This window comes from Pistacia vera, unplaced genomic scaffold, assembly GCF_008641045.1.
Source record: "Pistacia vera cultivar Batoury unplaced genomic scaffold, PisVer_v2 Contig44, whole genome shotgun sequence".
NCBI classification, from domain to species: Eukaryota; Viridiplantae; Streptophyta; class Magnoliopsida; order Sapindales; family Anacardiaceae; genus Pistacia; species Pistacia vera.
In genome coordinates, this window is record NW_022196268.1 from 355955 (window position 1) to 373898 (window position 17944).

The window sequence follows — 17944 nt, forward strand, 5'->3', positions numbered from 1 at the left end:
CCCTATAAAATAACTCAAAACCTGATACCTCTTCCTCATCTCAAACGTTTTCTATACTCTACAAACACATTAAACAATGGCCACCCTTAAAGTTCCATCCCAGACTCCCTCTGCAGCCGAAGATGCTGAGCAACTCCAAAAGGCTTTTAAAGGTCTTCTTTTGATCACCCTTTTACTTATTTTTCTTTTTGGTTTCATTTTTTTTATGGGGTTTGATCTTTCTGTTTCATCTTCATTTATGTTTGATCGTCTACTTCTTGTTATTACAATGTACATTCACTGCCTTCTATAGTGTTGATTATGTTTGTGTTGGTTTTTTCTTGATGATCTTTTAAGTCAACCGTATATGATCTTGATCGGCTCTTAGCTTGACTTTGAAGAAGTTTTTGTATCATGTAGTGTTCATAAGATGGTGTTGGATCTATGTATAATCTTGTTTTTGTAAAGGGTGTTTTTTTTTTTTTTTGTGTGTGTGTGTGTTTTTCATTGTTGATTTGAGTTGTAAATGGTGAGTCTTTCTTTTAATTTTGGATTTTTAAGCGTCTAGAAATGTCAAATCAATTGTTTATCACGTTGAGATGAAAAATCTGAGTTTTGATGACTTCAAAGACTATAGTTACTCTGTTTATTGTATAGTTCTGTTTGTTGTTGTTTGGATCTAAGATCTAGCATCATCTCATCATGCTCTGTTCTTATATTCGAGTGTTATATCAATATCGCATCTATTTCATGTGATTTGTTGCTTCTATGTATAATAATCACTAATTAAGGGCTGCTTTGATGATATGTTTGCAGGATGGGGCACGAATGAGGCTTTGATCATCTCTATCTTGGCTCACAGAAACGCCGCGCAGCGCAAATTAATTAGAGAAGTCTATGCTTCAACTTATGGGGAAGACCTTCTTAAGGCACTGGACAAAGAACTTTCAAGTGATTTTGAGGTCAGATTGTGATGTTTCTTAAGTTTTGTTCTGATTTCACCGGGTTGTTTCATGTAGGAGACTTGTTTTGGTGTGAAAGAGTTTTGATTTTGTACACTATGGTCTTAGTTTTTCATGATTTTTGTGTGTCTGTGTTTTTGTTTGCATTGAAAAACAGCGGGCTGTGTTGCTATGGACATTGACCCCTGCGGAACGTGATGCATATTTGGCCAATGAGGCGACTAAGAGGTTCACTTCAAGTAACTGGGTTCTCATGGAAATCGCCTGCACTAGATCTTCGCTTGAACTATTTGCAGTGAAGCAGGCCTACCAGGCTCGTTACAAGAAGTCCCTCGAGGAAGATGTTGCACATCACACAACCGGAGACTACCGCAAGGTTTTAGACTGTAGAATTTACTTCTTGTTTCATCTTGACAGAAAAAATCGATTCACTTCTTTGCAGTGCAACACTTTCTTTGTAATGTGCTTGCAATCCATGATATGGTTTATTGTTTTGCACTAATTCTGGATTTCTTGCAGCTTTTGGTTCCTCTTGTGAGCACATTCCGGTATGAAGGAGATGAGGTGAACACGTTGTTGGCAAAATCAGAGGCTAAGATTCTTCATGAGAAGATCTCAGACAAGAAATATAATGATGAGGAGGTTATTCGGATTATTTCTACACGGAGCAAGGCGCAGCTCAATGCAACTCTCAATCACTACAACAATGCATTTGGAAATGCCATCAACAAGGTATTGAAATGTTTTGTAGCTATTATATACCTTATTTACTTCTCTCTCATTCTAAAATGGTTCGTATCTTCAGAATTTGAAGGTTGATCCCAACGACGACTTTCTTAAACTACTGAGAGCAACAATCAAGTGCTTGACTTGCCCAGAGAAGTACTTTGAGAAGCTTTTGCGCCTTGCCATCAACAAGTTGGGAACGGATGAATGGGCTCTTACTAGAGTAGTAACAACGCGTGCTGAAGTGGACATGCAACGCATTAAGGAGGAATACCGTAAGAGGAACAGTGTCACTCTGGAGAAGGCAATTGCTGTTGACACTTCTGGGGACTATGAGAAAATGCTTCTTGCTTTGATTGGACATGGAGATGCTTAAACAGTAGCTATGCTTTTATCTTTTGCTTGTATGCTTGGCTGATTGTGCTTGTATTACTCTCTGCTTTGCCAGTTTTCTGAGAGTTGTAAGTTGGAACATGTGGGTGTTTTCTTAAATAATGGAATATTAAGACTGTTTTTGCCATGGACATGAGAATTTCAATTTACCATTATAATTATTAGAAAATGGGCAATGCTACGTGCACTAACTATTTGTATTAATCTAAGTACTAATATTGAAAATTTAAAATTTTTTTCAAAAAAATAATTCATCCAAATACTAACATTGAAAATTTGAAGTTCTTCCCAAAAAAATAATTCAAATTTTCGATGTTAGTACTTGGATTAGTACAAAATGGTTAGTGTATATAGTATTATTGTTAGAAAATTATGAGAAATTTCTCTGTATAATCTTACAGTCATACGACTAATTCTAATTCCGAGAATATCTAAATTACTCGATGAAAAATCATTGTTTTAAAAATCGGATCAGAGGGCAACCCGTTCTGTTGATCGGGTCACGGTTTAACCGGTCTAACTGGTTAAACTGATGACATCATCACATATTATAATGATGTCGGTACATTTTAAAATCATACTGTTATATATTAAGTGTTAACCTAACATTTCGAATTCCTCTTCCAGTAAGTTGAGTAATTAAAAGCTGGCCTCTCAACCATTACAACTGGCTTGTTGAAACTTTATTTGTATTACAACAACTACAAGATTAAAATATTTACAACACCCACGTAAATAAGTTGTGTAATGGCTCCAAACTGGGATTGTACATTGTCCCCAATTCTTTACACTAAAGCATGGAAAGTTTATGGCTTCCAAATGATAAAAGGGATAAGTAAAATTTCAAAATCTGGATTCACACTATTTCAAAACAAAAGCAAAAATGATAAAATAAACATAAAAGTAGATCTTTTTATTTGCATATAAAAGTTATACAGTGGCTTGAATTCTAGTTCTGAAAATGCTTCTTATTAATACAAATAAAATTATATGACAACCAAGGCAAAAATAGTTTATAAGTTTGGAAATCACAGAGCTTGAAGGACATCCGAAGACACCTTCAAATGATTGAATCCATATGGCAAAATGTTACCAAAATTCGCAAACAATCGACTATCTGCAATGCATCATTCAGAAAGGGTAATATGAGAGTACTAAGATTGTAATATATACTTCCCATACATCACTTCCACCCAAAAACCAACAGCACCAAACAAAGTCAGAAACAATTCCATGCCAAAAATAATCTCCATACATCACTTCCAGCCAAACAGCAACAGCACCAAACAAACGGTTGCTTAAAAATTGTACAATAAAATATCTAGTACTGCCCGAATAATGGGGTGCGAATTCTGTTAATAAATTGTAGCTCAAACAGTCAAACTTACTCTCTATTAAAAAAGGACAAAGAGAAAGCACACATTTCAGATTTCACAGCAAAGGTCCCGAAGATTACAACTCACCTTGAATCAAATTGGATTGTCAAGACATGCATGCCAATCAGCCTTCATGCATCGATTTCCGGCGAGGTAGGAACGTGTCGTCGATTTCCAGCGAGGGAGGAACGCGTCGTCGCGATTTCCGGCAAGGGAGGAACGCGTCGTCACGATTTCAGAGACTGGAGTTGCGATCGATTTCAGCAACGAATGGTTGTGATTTCAGCAAGGGATGGTTGCGATTTCAGCAAGATTGAGTTTTGATTTGTGATATTTTTCAGATTTTCGCGATTTCATTCAAATTTTTTCAGAGTTTTTTGCGCGTAGAGGAACTGAGGAAGAAGAAATGCACAGCGCAAAGGGAGAAAGTGAGAAATTTAGGGTTTTTTCATTTTTCATATTGGGCCGGTTTTTCTTGCAGTCCAGTTGGACCGGCGGTCCAACACTGTTTACATGGTCCAAAGACGGGTTAAAGCGGTTTATTATACAATAGCGGGTTTTATGCTGACTCGAACCGGGCACGTGACCGGTTCACGGTCCAACTGGTAGGACCAGCCAGTCTGGTCTGACTTTTAAAATAGTGTGAAAAATAACAAATATAGTCTAACATCTCTAGCACTATTTTAAAACCTAGCCCGACCCGACCGATTTAACTAGGACCCGACACTTCATCGGGCTGGGTTAACATTTTTCCTATTCACTCAAAAACCTTAGAATTTGGAATGATGATCGACAAATAATTGAAAACCGGGATTTTAAGGCTTTTAAAGAAATAGTACGGGTGAGTGCAGTGGTGGCAACGGAATTGATTTCCAGTGAGTGAATCGACAGGAAATCGAAAGAACTTGGCGACTGATAAGAGCTTGAAAATACACATTTAATTAGTGGTTTATGGGGATTAATTGTGGGAAATTAGGCTTAATTTGGTAAAGTTGCTTAATATTTTCATAATTGTCTTTTACGGGATCACGGGTGTTTTTGAGTGTTTTTTGGGCTACTAGTGCTTAAATGTTATGCTTGGATGAAGAATCATGTTGGCAATGGGATGAGTGAAGAGTGGAAACAAACAGATCAAGAATCGGAGTTGAATTGAAGAAGTTATAGAAGTTTAAGTAAAGAGAAGATTCTAGATTACGTTCCAGCTTGAGCATGCCTCAGTATTTTGAGAATATCTTGAGCTGTAAAACTCGGATTAAGATGATTCTTGGACTGTTGAAAATCAGATTCAAAGGGCTACATTTCATATGTTTACCACTTTTCCAAGTTTCATCGTTTTCGCGTTCAAAAATCATCATCTCTGAATAACAGCGGAATGATACGGGAAGAAGGCCAATAACTACTGTGTCGCGGCACAATTTTTCCAGTAGCTACTGTGCCGCAGCACAGTGCCGGGCACAGTCACGGAACTTATAAATCACCTATCCGTTTTTAGGTAGGAAAATAGGGTTAAGATTCCTATCCCAAATAGAATTGAAAGAAATAAAACCCTAACCCTTTTGAGGTATAAAGAGAAGTCTTTTAGCATTATTTTGGAGGATTCTTGGGTGAGAAGAAAGACAGAAAAATTTGCAGAGAAGAGAAATAACAAAAATTCTGGAACTTTGATTCACAATATAGAGAAGTTTTCCTTGTTCGTTTCTTATAAACTCATGATGATTGTTTTAATAAAGATGATTGTTTCTTTCATGTTTATTATGAACTAAATTTATTCTCTATTGCTTAGATGTAGCCCAATCTCTTGATTATGTATTAATCTTTGATTGTTAATTTTTATTAAGAATTCTTCCTAAGTTTTACTATTATACCTAATGCTTTTGATTCTTAAGGGCCCAAGAATTGAATTAACTAATGGACTAGGTTGAGATTGAAAGATGATACTTAGTTGGTCTACGGTAGTAAAACCATAGGTTGAGCGAAAGCTAGAGATAGGTTACCGCGACTTGTGAGATTTTGGTAAACTCCATAGAACGCAATGATCTCCAATTGCTTAAATCTGATTAGAGATAATTAGGGTTAGTAATTAGGGGTTAATTTGATAATTGTTTGAGAGAAAGTTATTGGAAATTTAGGGAGTTTGACATGTAGGAAGAACTTAATAAAATTAGCATAAGAGATCGATACATATGAATAAGAGTTGGCGTGAAGTCTATGCCATAGGTCTAGTCATCTTGTTTTTACCCAAAGGTTTATTTTAATTGTTCTCTTTTCAGTTTTCTTTTTAAATTCAATTGTTAAGTTAGTTTAGATTTTCCTTGATACAATTTGGATCGATCAAATAGTAATATGATAGTTTAATTGGTAATTGATAATAGTAATTCCCTTGGGTTCGATATCTGTAATTTTACACTTTATTATTTGTACGATTTCATACACTTGCGAAAATCTACAACAGCGACGACAACAGCCAGCTTTGGCCGATGATTGGCGAGACTAACGGGGTTGGGGTGAGGTGGGTTTTGGTCGAAAGGAAGAGGGAATTATTTTCGAGGTGATGGGGAGGGTTGTCGATGCCAGCGTCGATGAGATCTGGCCTGGAATGCTGACGCTAGATCTTGGGTAGATTTTTTGGGGAATAGGCTTAAGAGACTACTGGGATTGCATTTGGGGTGTCGCCACCGCCAACCAGAAGCCAACCGATTTGTATTTAGGGTGTGTTTGCTAAATTTCAAAACTATAAAGACTTAACTGTAATTTTTAGGGGGTGTATTTGTTAAATTTTAAAAGTTTTGTCATCCAAGCCGATCAAAACGATCAACCTAGGACCCGAAAACTTTGCCAAGTTTCACCTTGAGTTGGTTTTTAAAACATTGATCTCTAGAATGCTCTAATGAAGTTGTTAAATCATACTAATAAATACTAGATTATGAACCTAGTATATATTTCATTAAAGGCATAATTAATAAATCATTTAAATTTACAACTAGATTTCTTTAAATAAAACCTTCACTCATATTCTAAAAAAATATAAACATATTAACACTTTAAAGAGCTTAAGAAAAAATTCAAAATTTTCTACAAATAAAGGATAAAGGTAAGAATAACTTATTTAATCACTCATAGTCTTTTATTCATTTTCAAAGCTGTATGCTATCACTAGTTTTCCATTCAAAGTTCCAATGCATTAAGTCATCAAGCAGATGATAATGGTGGGGGTCTTAATTATTCAAGAAAATGGAAGTCTAAACTGAAACAACATATTAAACAGTACCCAGAAAGACAGCAAAGTTTAAATATCTAAATTAGACAACCACCCACTGGTTCTGATCTAAAAGTTAACAACTAAACGAATTGCATAAGCCACAATCCACAGACTCAGATAGATGCCCTATACCAAGGATCATCATCAAGCATTGCAGGTCATTCACTGGTGAAAACATAGCGTCGACACTGGGATACGTAGAAACAGGACATTTACTGATAACTAAGCGATGCAACAACAAAGATGGTTGCAAGTCAAACCAAGGAAATGCTGCTCTCGCCACCGGGAGGCTTGCGGACACCACCAAAGTAGTCTCTGGATTCTGCCTTTCCATCAGAAAAAATGTTATTGCCGCTCATTTCTCTCAACTTAGCTGTGCTTAGAGGCTTTTCAGCTGATCCTGGAGGTACATCTCCCTTAAAGATATCATTGCCGGTCAATTCTTGGAACTTCTGGTTATGTATTTTCTTGGCGGTCTTTACTACAGGTTCTTCACTGAACAGGATATTACTCTGACCTCCAGCAGGCTATAAAGATTAAAAACAACTCTTCAGTACAAGTCACACTAAATACCACAGATGTGGAAGTTGAAAAGCTAACGCATCAAGCCAACCAAAGATGACCCGAAAACAATTCAGATGAGCCAACTGTAGAAAGGGAATTCAAATGGTAAAAGTGGAAGAAGCACGTCTTCTTTCAATTAACATACTTGAAGGTAGTATGAAGATGATTGACATCATACTTGCATAAAAAAAAAAATGAGTAGATACAGAAAAAGTTCTGAAATTGTCATATATCCCATTCCAGATTGTGGCAGGAACTTGATAAGGGCATTATAGGCATGAGTTGATATAAAAGTAAAACCCTTGCAAGTGAGTGAGAAAATCAAGTTAAGTTTGCTTGATAAAGGTCAAGTATGATAAAAAGTTTTTAAATATTTGTACGCATTCCATGATATCTAACAGAATAGCTGCACTAATATTGACTGTTGAATTGTCCTAAAGCCTTCCACATGCATCAGGGAACTGAGCTACATCTTTGATTTTATAGCCATTTTTCATGGAAAAAGGCCTTTAAATTGAAACAATGCTACCTATAAAGTGGTATATAAAGCAAGGCATTGCTAGAGAGTCTATTGTTAATTTCCCATGCAAATTAGAGTCACAACATGAAAAGAGAGATTTAAATTAACTGAATAAGGACATGGGAAAGATCCTAGAACACTGGAAAAGTATACTCACATTGGAAACTTTCACGGAAGTGCGCACATTCCTAGGTGCAGGTTCCCCCATGTCTTTACTTTCTTTGGATTCCATGGAGCGTGCAGCAGCTAGCGATCGGGGCTGAATTTCAGGAGCAGGGCTGAATATATCATGGCCACTAATCTCTTTGAACTTTGCATTTGATATCTGCTTTTTATTCTTTAAGTCTGCCTCGGATTGCAATGTGCCACTTAACTCACGCTGCTTTGCTACCTCAGGAATAGAGGTAGGCTTCTTTGGGGAAACTGTCTCTTCAACACTGAATGAGATCTGGCTGATTCCATTCAATGCTTGCTGAAAATTCAACCACCAAAAGTAAAGTGAATTAGCATCATGAACACTCTTCATGTCTAAGTGTATAGAGAGACCAAATATGTACCTGATAAACGCGCACTCCTGTTTTATTATGATTAGCAGAATCAGATTCTGATGCACTGTTTTCACCATTGCCTGCAAATATGCCGCTGCCATTAATTTCCTTCAATTTATAACCTGAACAAGGCTTCCTGAAAACGTCAAAGCGAAAAGCTTTAGATCACAGTAGATAAAGATAATAGCCATAAATATCTTGAAATCAAGGCGCTAACATGCCCTTCAATGCATAAACTAAATGATGCAGCCTTATGCAGTGTCATGAACTTATTTAAAACTCTCAACATTTTCGCCACCCAAAGCATGGTTCAGATTTTCAGTTCAGTACAGATTAAATAATGCTCACTGGCATGATGAGAAAACTACATTTCAGATTCCAAACAACAATAGGCTCAACATCTACAAACTTAGCTCCAATTTTCCGGCACAAGATCATAAATTTCAAAAACTTCATTAAAGATCCAGGTGTAGCAACAGATTCCTAAAGTGCCACACACCAACATGCAGCATTAGAAAAACTGCATTTACTGCTAACCATAAAAGAGAAAAAAGAAAAACATCAAGTTACATGTTTACATTGTACAATGATTAATACATTTCCAAATTACAAGCAACAAAAGGATGACCATCAACACATTCGGCTCCAAATTTACCAGTGCAAGATCAAAATTTTCAAAAACTAATTCAAAATCCTGGCAAAAGCAACAGATTCTAAAGTGTCACACGCCAACATGCAAAACTGCAAAAACTAAATTCACTGCACACCAAAAAAACCCCCAAAAAATAAAGCTTCCTCCAACAAGTTACGTGCACACATTGCACAATGATAAACATTAGCATAAGATTTCATACAATCATCAAAACTAGAATAACCCATTACTTTCCAACCAATAAGGCACCAAATTGTTACCAGAACAAGATCAACTCTTTTTTTTTTTTTTTTTAAAAATAAAAAAAGAAATACATTTTGAAACTCATTATAATAAGACTCTTGTAAAAAATTTCTTTTTATTTGTTCAATGCATTAGAATCAATCAAAATCAGTTCGAATTCTTGTCTTTTAAAGACTAATCAGACCCCATCGTTTTCAAAAGAAAATGAAACAGTAGATCTGATTTCACATCCACTCATCTTCACATGCAAATAAAAAAAACAAAACTTCACGGCTAAACTCAGCTCAAAAACTAACTTTACACCAAAACTGAGCTGAAAACGGTCCGTTTCAAACCAGATCTTCACTTTACTTACTTCTTGTTCAGTGACTGAGACTCTTCATCGGTGACTTGACCTCCGAACAACACTTTGCTGATGCCATCGGACGCTGAGATTCAATGCACACCACAATTCAAAATCACTAAACACAACCCACATTTTCAAACTTAAAAAGAAAAAGAGAGAGAGAAAAAAAAATGCATGAGATTTTACTTGGTGAGAGCGAGTAGCGGAGACGGGTGCGGCGGATTCCGACGGAGGAACTTCGGACCAGGTCAGCAGATCGGAAGTTGACACGTGGGTTTCCTCACTGGCGTGTTCTCTCCATGTCTGAGTTTTCTGTTGTTTCTTCTTTCTGTGAGTCTGAGTGAAAGTGTTGGCTCTGTTTTTTCTGTTTTTGTTTTCGTGTTTTCAGATATTTCTATTTTAATTTTTTTATTTATTTTTTAATTTGGAATTTTGACAGAAAAAAAAATCCACCAAACTAATTTGAAAAACAAGTACTCTCGTGAGTACACAGATGTACTCTACTCGCTATCTTTAGTAGAGAGTGAGTAAAAAAATAATATGATATTATCAACTTAACGTTTATTTTTAAATTTAATTGTATTTGTGCTGTCCCATTGACACTTAGTCAAATATATATTATATATATATATATAATGTTCGTAATTTTATTTGACTAAAATATAAATGTTAGATATGAATCTCAAAAATAATTTTTAATAATATTGTTTATATTGACGGGTTTGATAATTCAAGTCTTACATATATCATCCCTTTATTTTGTGCTACTTAGAGTCGTTGTCTACCACGTTCTTCTATTTTGTTTAACTAAAGTTGAATATATTAGATATCGATATTGAAATTAAGAAAATATTAGGTTAAAAAGGTTTATCTTTGATAATTTTTATTATTTCATAATTTAGAAATTCTTTTTAATGTAGTCTGAAATGTAATGAAAAAATTTCCTATAATTTTCAAATAAATGATGAATCATGTGGTTGAAAGATTGATTTTTGAAATGATTTTGGAAAACAATGTTTTACTTGAGTTAGAATGTTATTTTCCCATTTGGATAATTGTAAACATCTATAAATAATATAATAATATAAAACTCACCAAATTTGACATGTGATGTATTAACTTTATTATCAATTGGTTAAATTTAGCATAAAACTTGTTTTTTTTTTTTTTCGACAAAAATAAATAAATTTTCCCCTGTTGAAGATTATTAATTTCTAAATATGATTATGGTTATGGTGAAAAGGATAGAATTAATTAACAATTAATTAACACATAACAATAAATAACACTTGGTTATATTAATTAATTATTATTTTCTCAAGTGTCTCTTGTTGGGGTAGCTTATAATATGAAATGAATAAACAAATGAAAAATTAATCTTTATTTATTGATACTAAGACTATTTATGAGTAATGTATTTATTTTTCATTTATTGTATATACAATATAATTATATGAATTGAAAATACAAACAATTGGTACAAGGTATACGAAGATGACGATTATTGTTTTTTTTTTTTTTTTTTTTTTTTTAACAGAGATATCAAACTCATACTGGGTCTACATAATCCTTAAGGTCACAAAACTCATACAAGCTCAATGAACTAAAGTAATTGCATAAATGTGATGATATCTTTTTTGCGACTCGAACACAGGACTTTTTTGGCATAGCCAGTAAGGATCCGAAATTTTTTAGTAGGCCAAAATAAAAACTTGCATATTAATATTTTTGTTAGATTGGCCAAAATCTAAAAATTGTACATATTATTATTTGAAAAAAAAATTGAAGGGTGTCATACTGGCGGATCTGCCCTTGGGTATAGCTAACCTCAATGACTACAAAATTTTTATCCGACCACACGAGAAGAGGTAGGATGAAATTATTCACTTGGTTTTGTGATATTATAATTATAAAAAGATTTGCTCGAAAACAAATTGTTCAAGAAGTTTAATTTGAACAAAAGGGTTATCGCTATTATATAATATCGTACAAATACAATTTCCCAAATTTTACGTTTTAGGGTTGATAAATTTCTAATAAAACCCACATAAGAGGAGACCGGTTTAATTTATATATAGATGAATAAAACTCTAGCTAATTAAAAGGATTATAATTTCATATATGATTGATGAAAGGTCCCTATTATTAATTAATTTTGAAGATGAAATGTTTGGTGGGCAGTTAGATCTTCCACTTATGTTCGTCTATTATTGAAAGCTATACTATCTTTTTTTTTTTTAATGCTTGAAAGATGACTACTATCTACTAGCTACATTTACAATAATTATGTGCATCAATTTTTGCATCCAATAAATATAATACATGTATGTATATGGTTAGACTTTGTTACTGTACAATATCTTATAAGTGTATTACAAGTTGTAAATTTAATGAAAAAGTATATAAATTTTACGTTGATGTAATATATTGCTACAATGTTGTACTATAACAAACCAATATGATAAGGCTAAATAAACAAAATTTTTTATTTAATTTTTGATACTGTTTGGATTGTTTTAAGTTTCTTTAAAATCTAAGTAATTTAATAATTGATATTTCTAGATTTGACACCCTAAACAAAAATATATGATAAAAAATATTAATGTACAATAGTTTTATTGGCACACCCTAAAATAATTTTTGGATCCGTACTGCATATAACCCTAGACATCCAATATAGAAGTACACTTAACACATGCACATACATAAAAGATCAACAAAAAGCAAAATATTTAGAGTGTTGAAGAGTTTAGGGGTTACATATACCCTATGCATCCAATATAGAAATGCACTTAACACATTCCTGATTCATAAACAAGCCTAATGTTTCCCCAACAAAGTCATTCATGAATTTAGTATCATCATAATAAATCAAAGAAATGAAAGTTAATATCAAAATTATCTCCACTGGCATATGGTACTAAAAAACGAATTTAATAATAATAAAAGAGTAAATGACAGTTCTCACCCCTGGTTTCATAAATTTCACATTCTCATCCTTAATTAAGTTTTTCATCTTTTTAACAGTTACAGTTAAGACTGTTATTTACTATATTTTAAAACCCCTCATATCCAAGAACTAATTAAAATCGGAATCTAACAACGGAAAACTCAAATCAATCCAAATTAATAAAAGTCAAAATAAATGTTAATAATAGATTGGATCTAAAATTTTAATGATATAATCCCTCTCAATCAAGCAACACCCACCCTCTTTGTGTAATTTTTTTGTTGTTTTTGTTTTCTGGTAAAAAAAAATTTGGGTCATGTTTCTGTTGAATTTGTTGATGAAGATCTAAGTTGTTTATTTTGTTGATTAATCCGTAGTTGATGAAGTTAGTTTAACGTGGAGTTGATGAAGTTGTAAAGAGATTTGTTTAATTTTGTTGATGGGTGAGAACGGAGGAGTTATTGGGTCTAATGAAGTTGAAATGAAAGGGGTAGATCCAGAGAATGAAGAGTTTATATATTTCTCTTTTCTTTTACTTGGGTTATTAAGGATCTGTTTTTGTATTTTTGTATTTTTTTTTTTTTCTTAAAGTCTACTGAGAAAACAATTTAACAAGTATGGCAGGGGGAGATGAAGAAGATAAAGATGGGAGGAGGATTGGAGGAGGGGGGATGAAGAAGAAGAAGATGGGGCAATTTGGTAATAGCACCTTCCCGAATCCAACAGTCGCTAACTATATTAATTTAGGAGGATGGGAATTTGGAATCTATAAAACCAAGGATGGAAACTTGTCATTTCGTTAAACCTTGGGTGGGAACATGTCGTTTACTCTAATAAAAAATACTAAAATTGTCGAATGTCTATATAATTCCTTACCTGAGATCTTACCTCAGAAACTCTATACGGTATATAACTATAAATATAATCATAGTAAAAATGCTTATGGAATCAACATAGTGTTGTTGAATGAAAAAACACTAAGCTTTACTGAAAGCATAAATTTAAAAACTTCTCAGCTTCTCCTATTTTTTTCCTATAAAAAAAGAGTATGGACCAAATTCTTAATAAAATAGCAAATTTATATTTAATTTGTTTACATCTATAAAAATTAATACTTTTAATAGCATTTTTCTATTGACAGAATAAGCTTTACTTGCATATTACAGATTACTCAACCATCCTCAATTTTGCATAATCCAATTGCTTTATAAGCTTGATTGAATTGAACAGTCTTCTGGTAAGATAATTCAAAAATTTATCTTATGTCGAAATAATAAGATGACTGAACAATCAAGAAACAATTGATATGAAAAACCACCACTAAATATATCAAGTTCAGATACTGGATTGAATAAGCAACCACAAAAGATTCTTAAACTTTTATTTAATAAAAATAATCATAAAAAACTGCCCTATTACGGCTATAATAGGCTTTTTATAGTTTGCCCTAATAAAAAAAATCAAAGAAAAAGAACATTAAACAATAAAAAAAAACCAAGAAAAAGAACATTAAACAATTATCACAAAAAGGTCCCAAAACATACAAAAAGTTGCAGATAAATCCAAAAAAACTCTAGAAGTTTGCAAACATAAGAAAAAGGCCTAAAAACCCATCTAAATGATTCCGAAAGACTAAAAAACGATAAAACTCATGATTGCCACAAGCCTAACTTATTTGATCGTTTCGGAGTGCCACGCCAAAATTCATCGCATTCTGACATCGTCAGCACTATTTAACACTGTTCACTATTCATCACTGTTTATATGACACTGTTCATTAATGCATCATTATCCCTTAACTTTGTGGCTGCAAACCAAATCAAATCAGATTTACACTGAGAAATTATCTAAACATTTTATTTCTGTCATAAAAAGATGCCCAAAACTCATGATTGCCACAAGCCTAACTTATTTGACCGTNAAGAACTTAGGAACTAGTAGGTGGTATTGAATATTGGATGCTTTATGAAAGGCAAGGCCTCTCTTTATATAGTGCTCATAGGATCTTTGAATCCTAGTAGCACTCTAAGTCGATAATGGTAGAGTTCTACTGAATAGGAAGTTCCTAATTTACTTGCCTTTGAAGGAGTTAGAGTCCTAATTCACATAAGATTCAGGATCTTCGGTGAATTAGGATAAAGATAGAATAAGAAATAGATGTATTAGGGTTTGAGTAGGACTCTAGTCCCAGTAGATATCATGGGCCAATGGGCCTAGACTTGGATAGGCTAATGATGAAGCTCAATCTGAGTGACCTAATCCAGAGAGAAGCTAGGTTGGTGTCATGGGTTTGGCCCGTGACATGAACCTTTTCATAGGCCCAACCGAAATTAGGCCATGGCCTTGGGCCATATAGTGGCCATATAGTAGATGTATTAGGCTTAAGACAATTTTTGGCCCATACAAAAGCTTATTCTTATAATTCAATACATTAGTAAGATAACAGTGGATGTGAGCTTGAAGAGTTTAGCTCACCTAACCACTTTAAAAGCTTTTGTGCATTTAATTTGATTAGTTTTGTCAATTTACTTGCTGATTATTTATAATCACATGATCATCTTTTTCGATTCCATCAAGGTCAATCAGATACCTTTGGTTGTTGCGAGATTTCGTAACAACAAAGACGTTAAAGTTTAAACTTTGGAAATGTGGATCAAAGAGAGTAAATATAATTTTTAATTGGTGAAATTGATATATTATAAGCAAGGTTTTCAAACCCAGACCAGACTGGTCGATTTAATTGGTTCGACCGGGAACTAGCCACAACTTCAATCCAGTTGTATAATAAACCTATTAATAGATTAAAAACCGTTTTGGACTACAATCAAACTGAAAAATAGTGACAAACCATCGGTCCGTGATCCCAACTGGGTCCCTAACTATTTGCAAATCTAAACCCTAGAAAGAAGTTTAAAAATACCCACTTCCAAATTTGCATTCACTTCTTTATTTCAATCGAGATATTTTCTTCCTTCGCTACACAAAAACTTGAAATTGCATACATTCATCTTCATTCTTCAATCTCCCTGCATTTGCATCCTTCAAATTACATCTCCAATTGCATTCGCATCTTCAATCACATTCAAACCCAGTTGAACTTTATCAGCAAACTTGTAGTCTTGTACTTCTTCATGCCTAAGCTGAACTTCACCGATTTGTGCTGTACTTCTTCAAACGGTTGATTCTTTTTTCCCTGTTTGGTTTTGTAGTTGTAATAATGTTGTATATGATGAAGAATAATGTGGGATTAATTTAATAGTATTCTATTTGATGCTTTGTGGAATGTAAAGATTGATGAAAGAAACAAAAATGGGGTTTTGGTGGAAAAGCATGTTGTGGCTCAACCAAAAGCGAAGAAAAGTATGGTGGAGGGGAAGGAGAAAAGAAGGAAGAGGATGAAGTGAAGAAGTTAGAGACGACGAATAGATGAAGGAAGAAGAAAGAAAAAACTTACAAAAGAGAGAGGGGAAATTGGAAAGTAATAGAAGAAAGAAGAAAAGTGACAGAGAAAGAGGAAAAAAATAAAAGTAAAGAAGTTGTAAGGGTGTTTTCGCTGGATTTTAAACCTCCAAGGATTGATTGAGGATTTTTTGGGGTGTGTTTGCTGGATTTTAAACTTGTAGGACCTGATGGTAATCACCGGTCGGACCGACCTTCCAACCGGTAGGATCGGTCAACCCAAGACCTGGCCAGCTGACTGAGTCATTGAATGGTTCGGGCTTTAGAAGATTGATTATAAGTAATTTTCAATTTCATTCCACCTCAAGTGGCCATGATCTCTAGGCATGTAGCCACATAGTGAATTGTGGGTTCAATTGAACCCACTCAACTTTCAAAACTTTAAAAAAAGTATTAATTCTTCATAGATTTTGCAATTTTATCCTCATTTAACTTCATGTTGACCCCATAAAATAAATTATTAATTAATACTTTTTAAACTTTTCTCTCTTCTTCATTTCCTCTCCTTTTCTATCATATAATATTTTTATTGATAATTGTTCTATAACATTTTAACAATGTTAAGGAAAACTTGTCTACAACATTTTAAAAATGTTATAGATTACAAATCTATAAGATTTTAAGAATGTTACAAAAGAATAAAGCTATAACACTTTAAGAATGTTATGGAAAACTAATTGATAAAATTTACAAAGTGTTAGCTAAAATCATCTGTAACTACAAACAAGTGTTATAATATACTCAACAATAAAATTTAAATAATTATTAATAACATGCAAAAAGTGATACCAAAGCCTTATACCAAAGCCTCATTTTTTTAGTATCATGGGCTGTAACAGCATGCTAAAAAAATCCTACCATGTTACCGTAGAACAATTTTGTTGTAATGTTTGGATACTTATATTGTTGACCATGCTATAATAATGATTTTTTGACATTAAATGAAATTGATGCTCTTGCTAAAAAGTTGGTTTAAACAAAGAAAAACGTGGTATATCACTTGGTTTATTTATTTGTGAAATTAGCATTGATATTAACTATTGCAATTGCAAGTGTTGAAAGAGCATTTTCTATGCTAAAGATTGTGAAAAATCAACTATAGAATCGAATGCGAGATCAATTATTAAATGATTGTCTTATTACATATATTGAGTGAGAGATATTTGATGAAATTGTCAATAAAACAATTATGCAATGTTTTCAGAATATGAAAAATCATCGAGGACAATTGTAGAATTGATAATTTGATATATATAACTTTTAAAAGTACAATTTTTTATGCTTATTATTTTAATATATATTTTATTATAAATTTATCAACTTTGATGTTTTGAACCCATTAACTCAGAATCCTGACTACGTCCCTATGATCCTCCTAGGCCATGGACCATGTCATGGTCCCCATGCTTGGATATGGACGCTGAATGCGTCGACACTTGACATATTATATTATGGATGTAGGCGTCAATGCAGGAATGTCAACCCTTAAGCTTAGTAGAAGCCTTAAACAACCACCTCCCACGGAAAGTCCGTGGCTCCTTTGTTATTCAGCTTCATCACCTTCCATGTCCACTTAGACATATTATATTATGCATTATTACAGGGAGAACGACATTTTCCCACCCAAGGTTTGGCAAAACAATACTTTTTCACCTGTCAAGTTTCAAAATGACACTTTCCCACCTTTCATCAGGTTTTGTTATGTTTTTTGTTAATATTTTACTGAAATAACAAAAATACCCTTAAACAATTATTTCTTAACTAGTTTATTATAAATTAAAATTTAGTTAAGTCAAAATCTTTACTTGATTATTTATTAGTTCAAGTGTAAAGATATTTTTTTTCTTTGTTTATTTAATTAATTAGGAATATTGATTTTCTATATTAATTAGTAAAAATGAAAATCATTATATTATGAAAAACATTATAAATTTAGTAGATTATTGAATAATAGTGATGGAATATTG

The 17944-nt window shown here is 33.3% G+C and overlaps 2 protein-coding genes across 2 annotated transcripts; one reads left to right on the forward strand and one right to left on the reverse strand.

The window, feature by feature from the left end:
* LOC116144228 (annexin D2-like) lies at positions 1–2097 on the forward strand. The gene is made up of 5 exons (XM_031429682.1): positions 1–152; positions 796–941; positions 1099–1317; positions 1461–1673; positions 1747–2097. Exons 1-5 carry the CDS (start codon positions 77–79, stop codon positions 2041–2043), a joined length of 951 nt encoding a protein of 316 aa, XP_031285542.1. The 5' UTR covers positions 1–76; the 3' UTR covers positions 2044–2097.
* Positions 2098–6677: 4580 nt separating this feature from the next.
* Positions 6678–17544, reverse strand: LOC116144179. Its single transcript, XM_031429634.1, has 5 exons — positions 17538–17544; positions 9578–9650; positions 8337–8463; positions 7937–8251; positions 6678–7222 (listed from the first exon to the last, which is right to left on the reverse strand). The coding sequence occupies exons 1-5, from the start codon at positions 17542–17544 to the stop codon at positions 6950–6952; spliced, it is 795 nt and encodes a 264-aa protein (XP_031285494.1). The 3' UTR covers positions 6678–6949.
* Between the last annotated feature and the right edge of the window lie 400 nt (positions 17545–17944).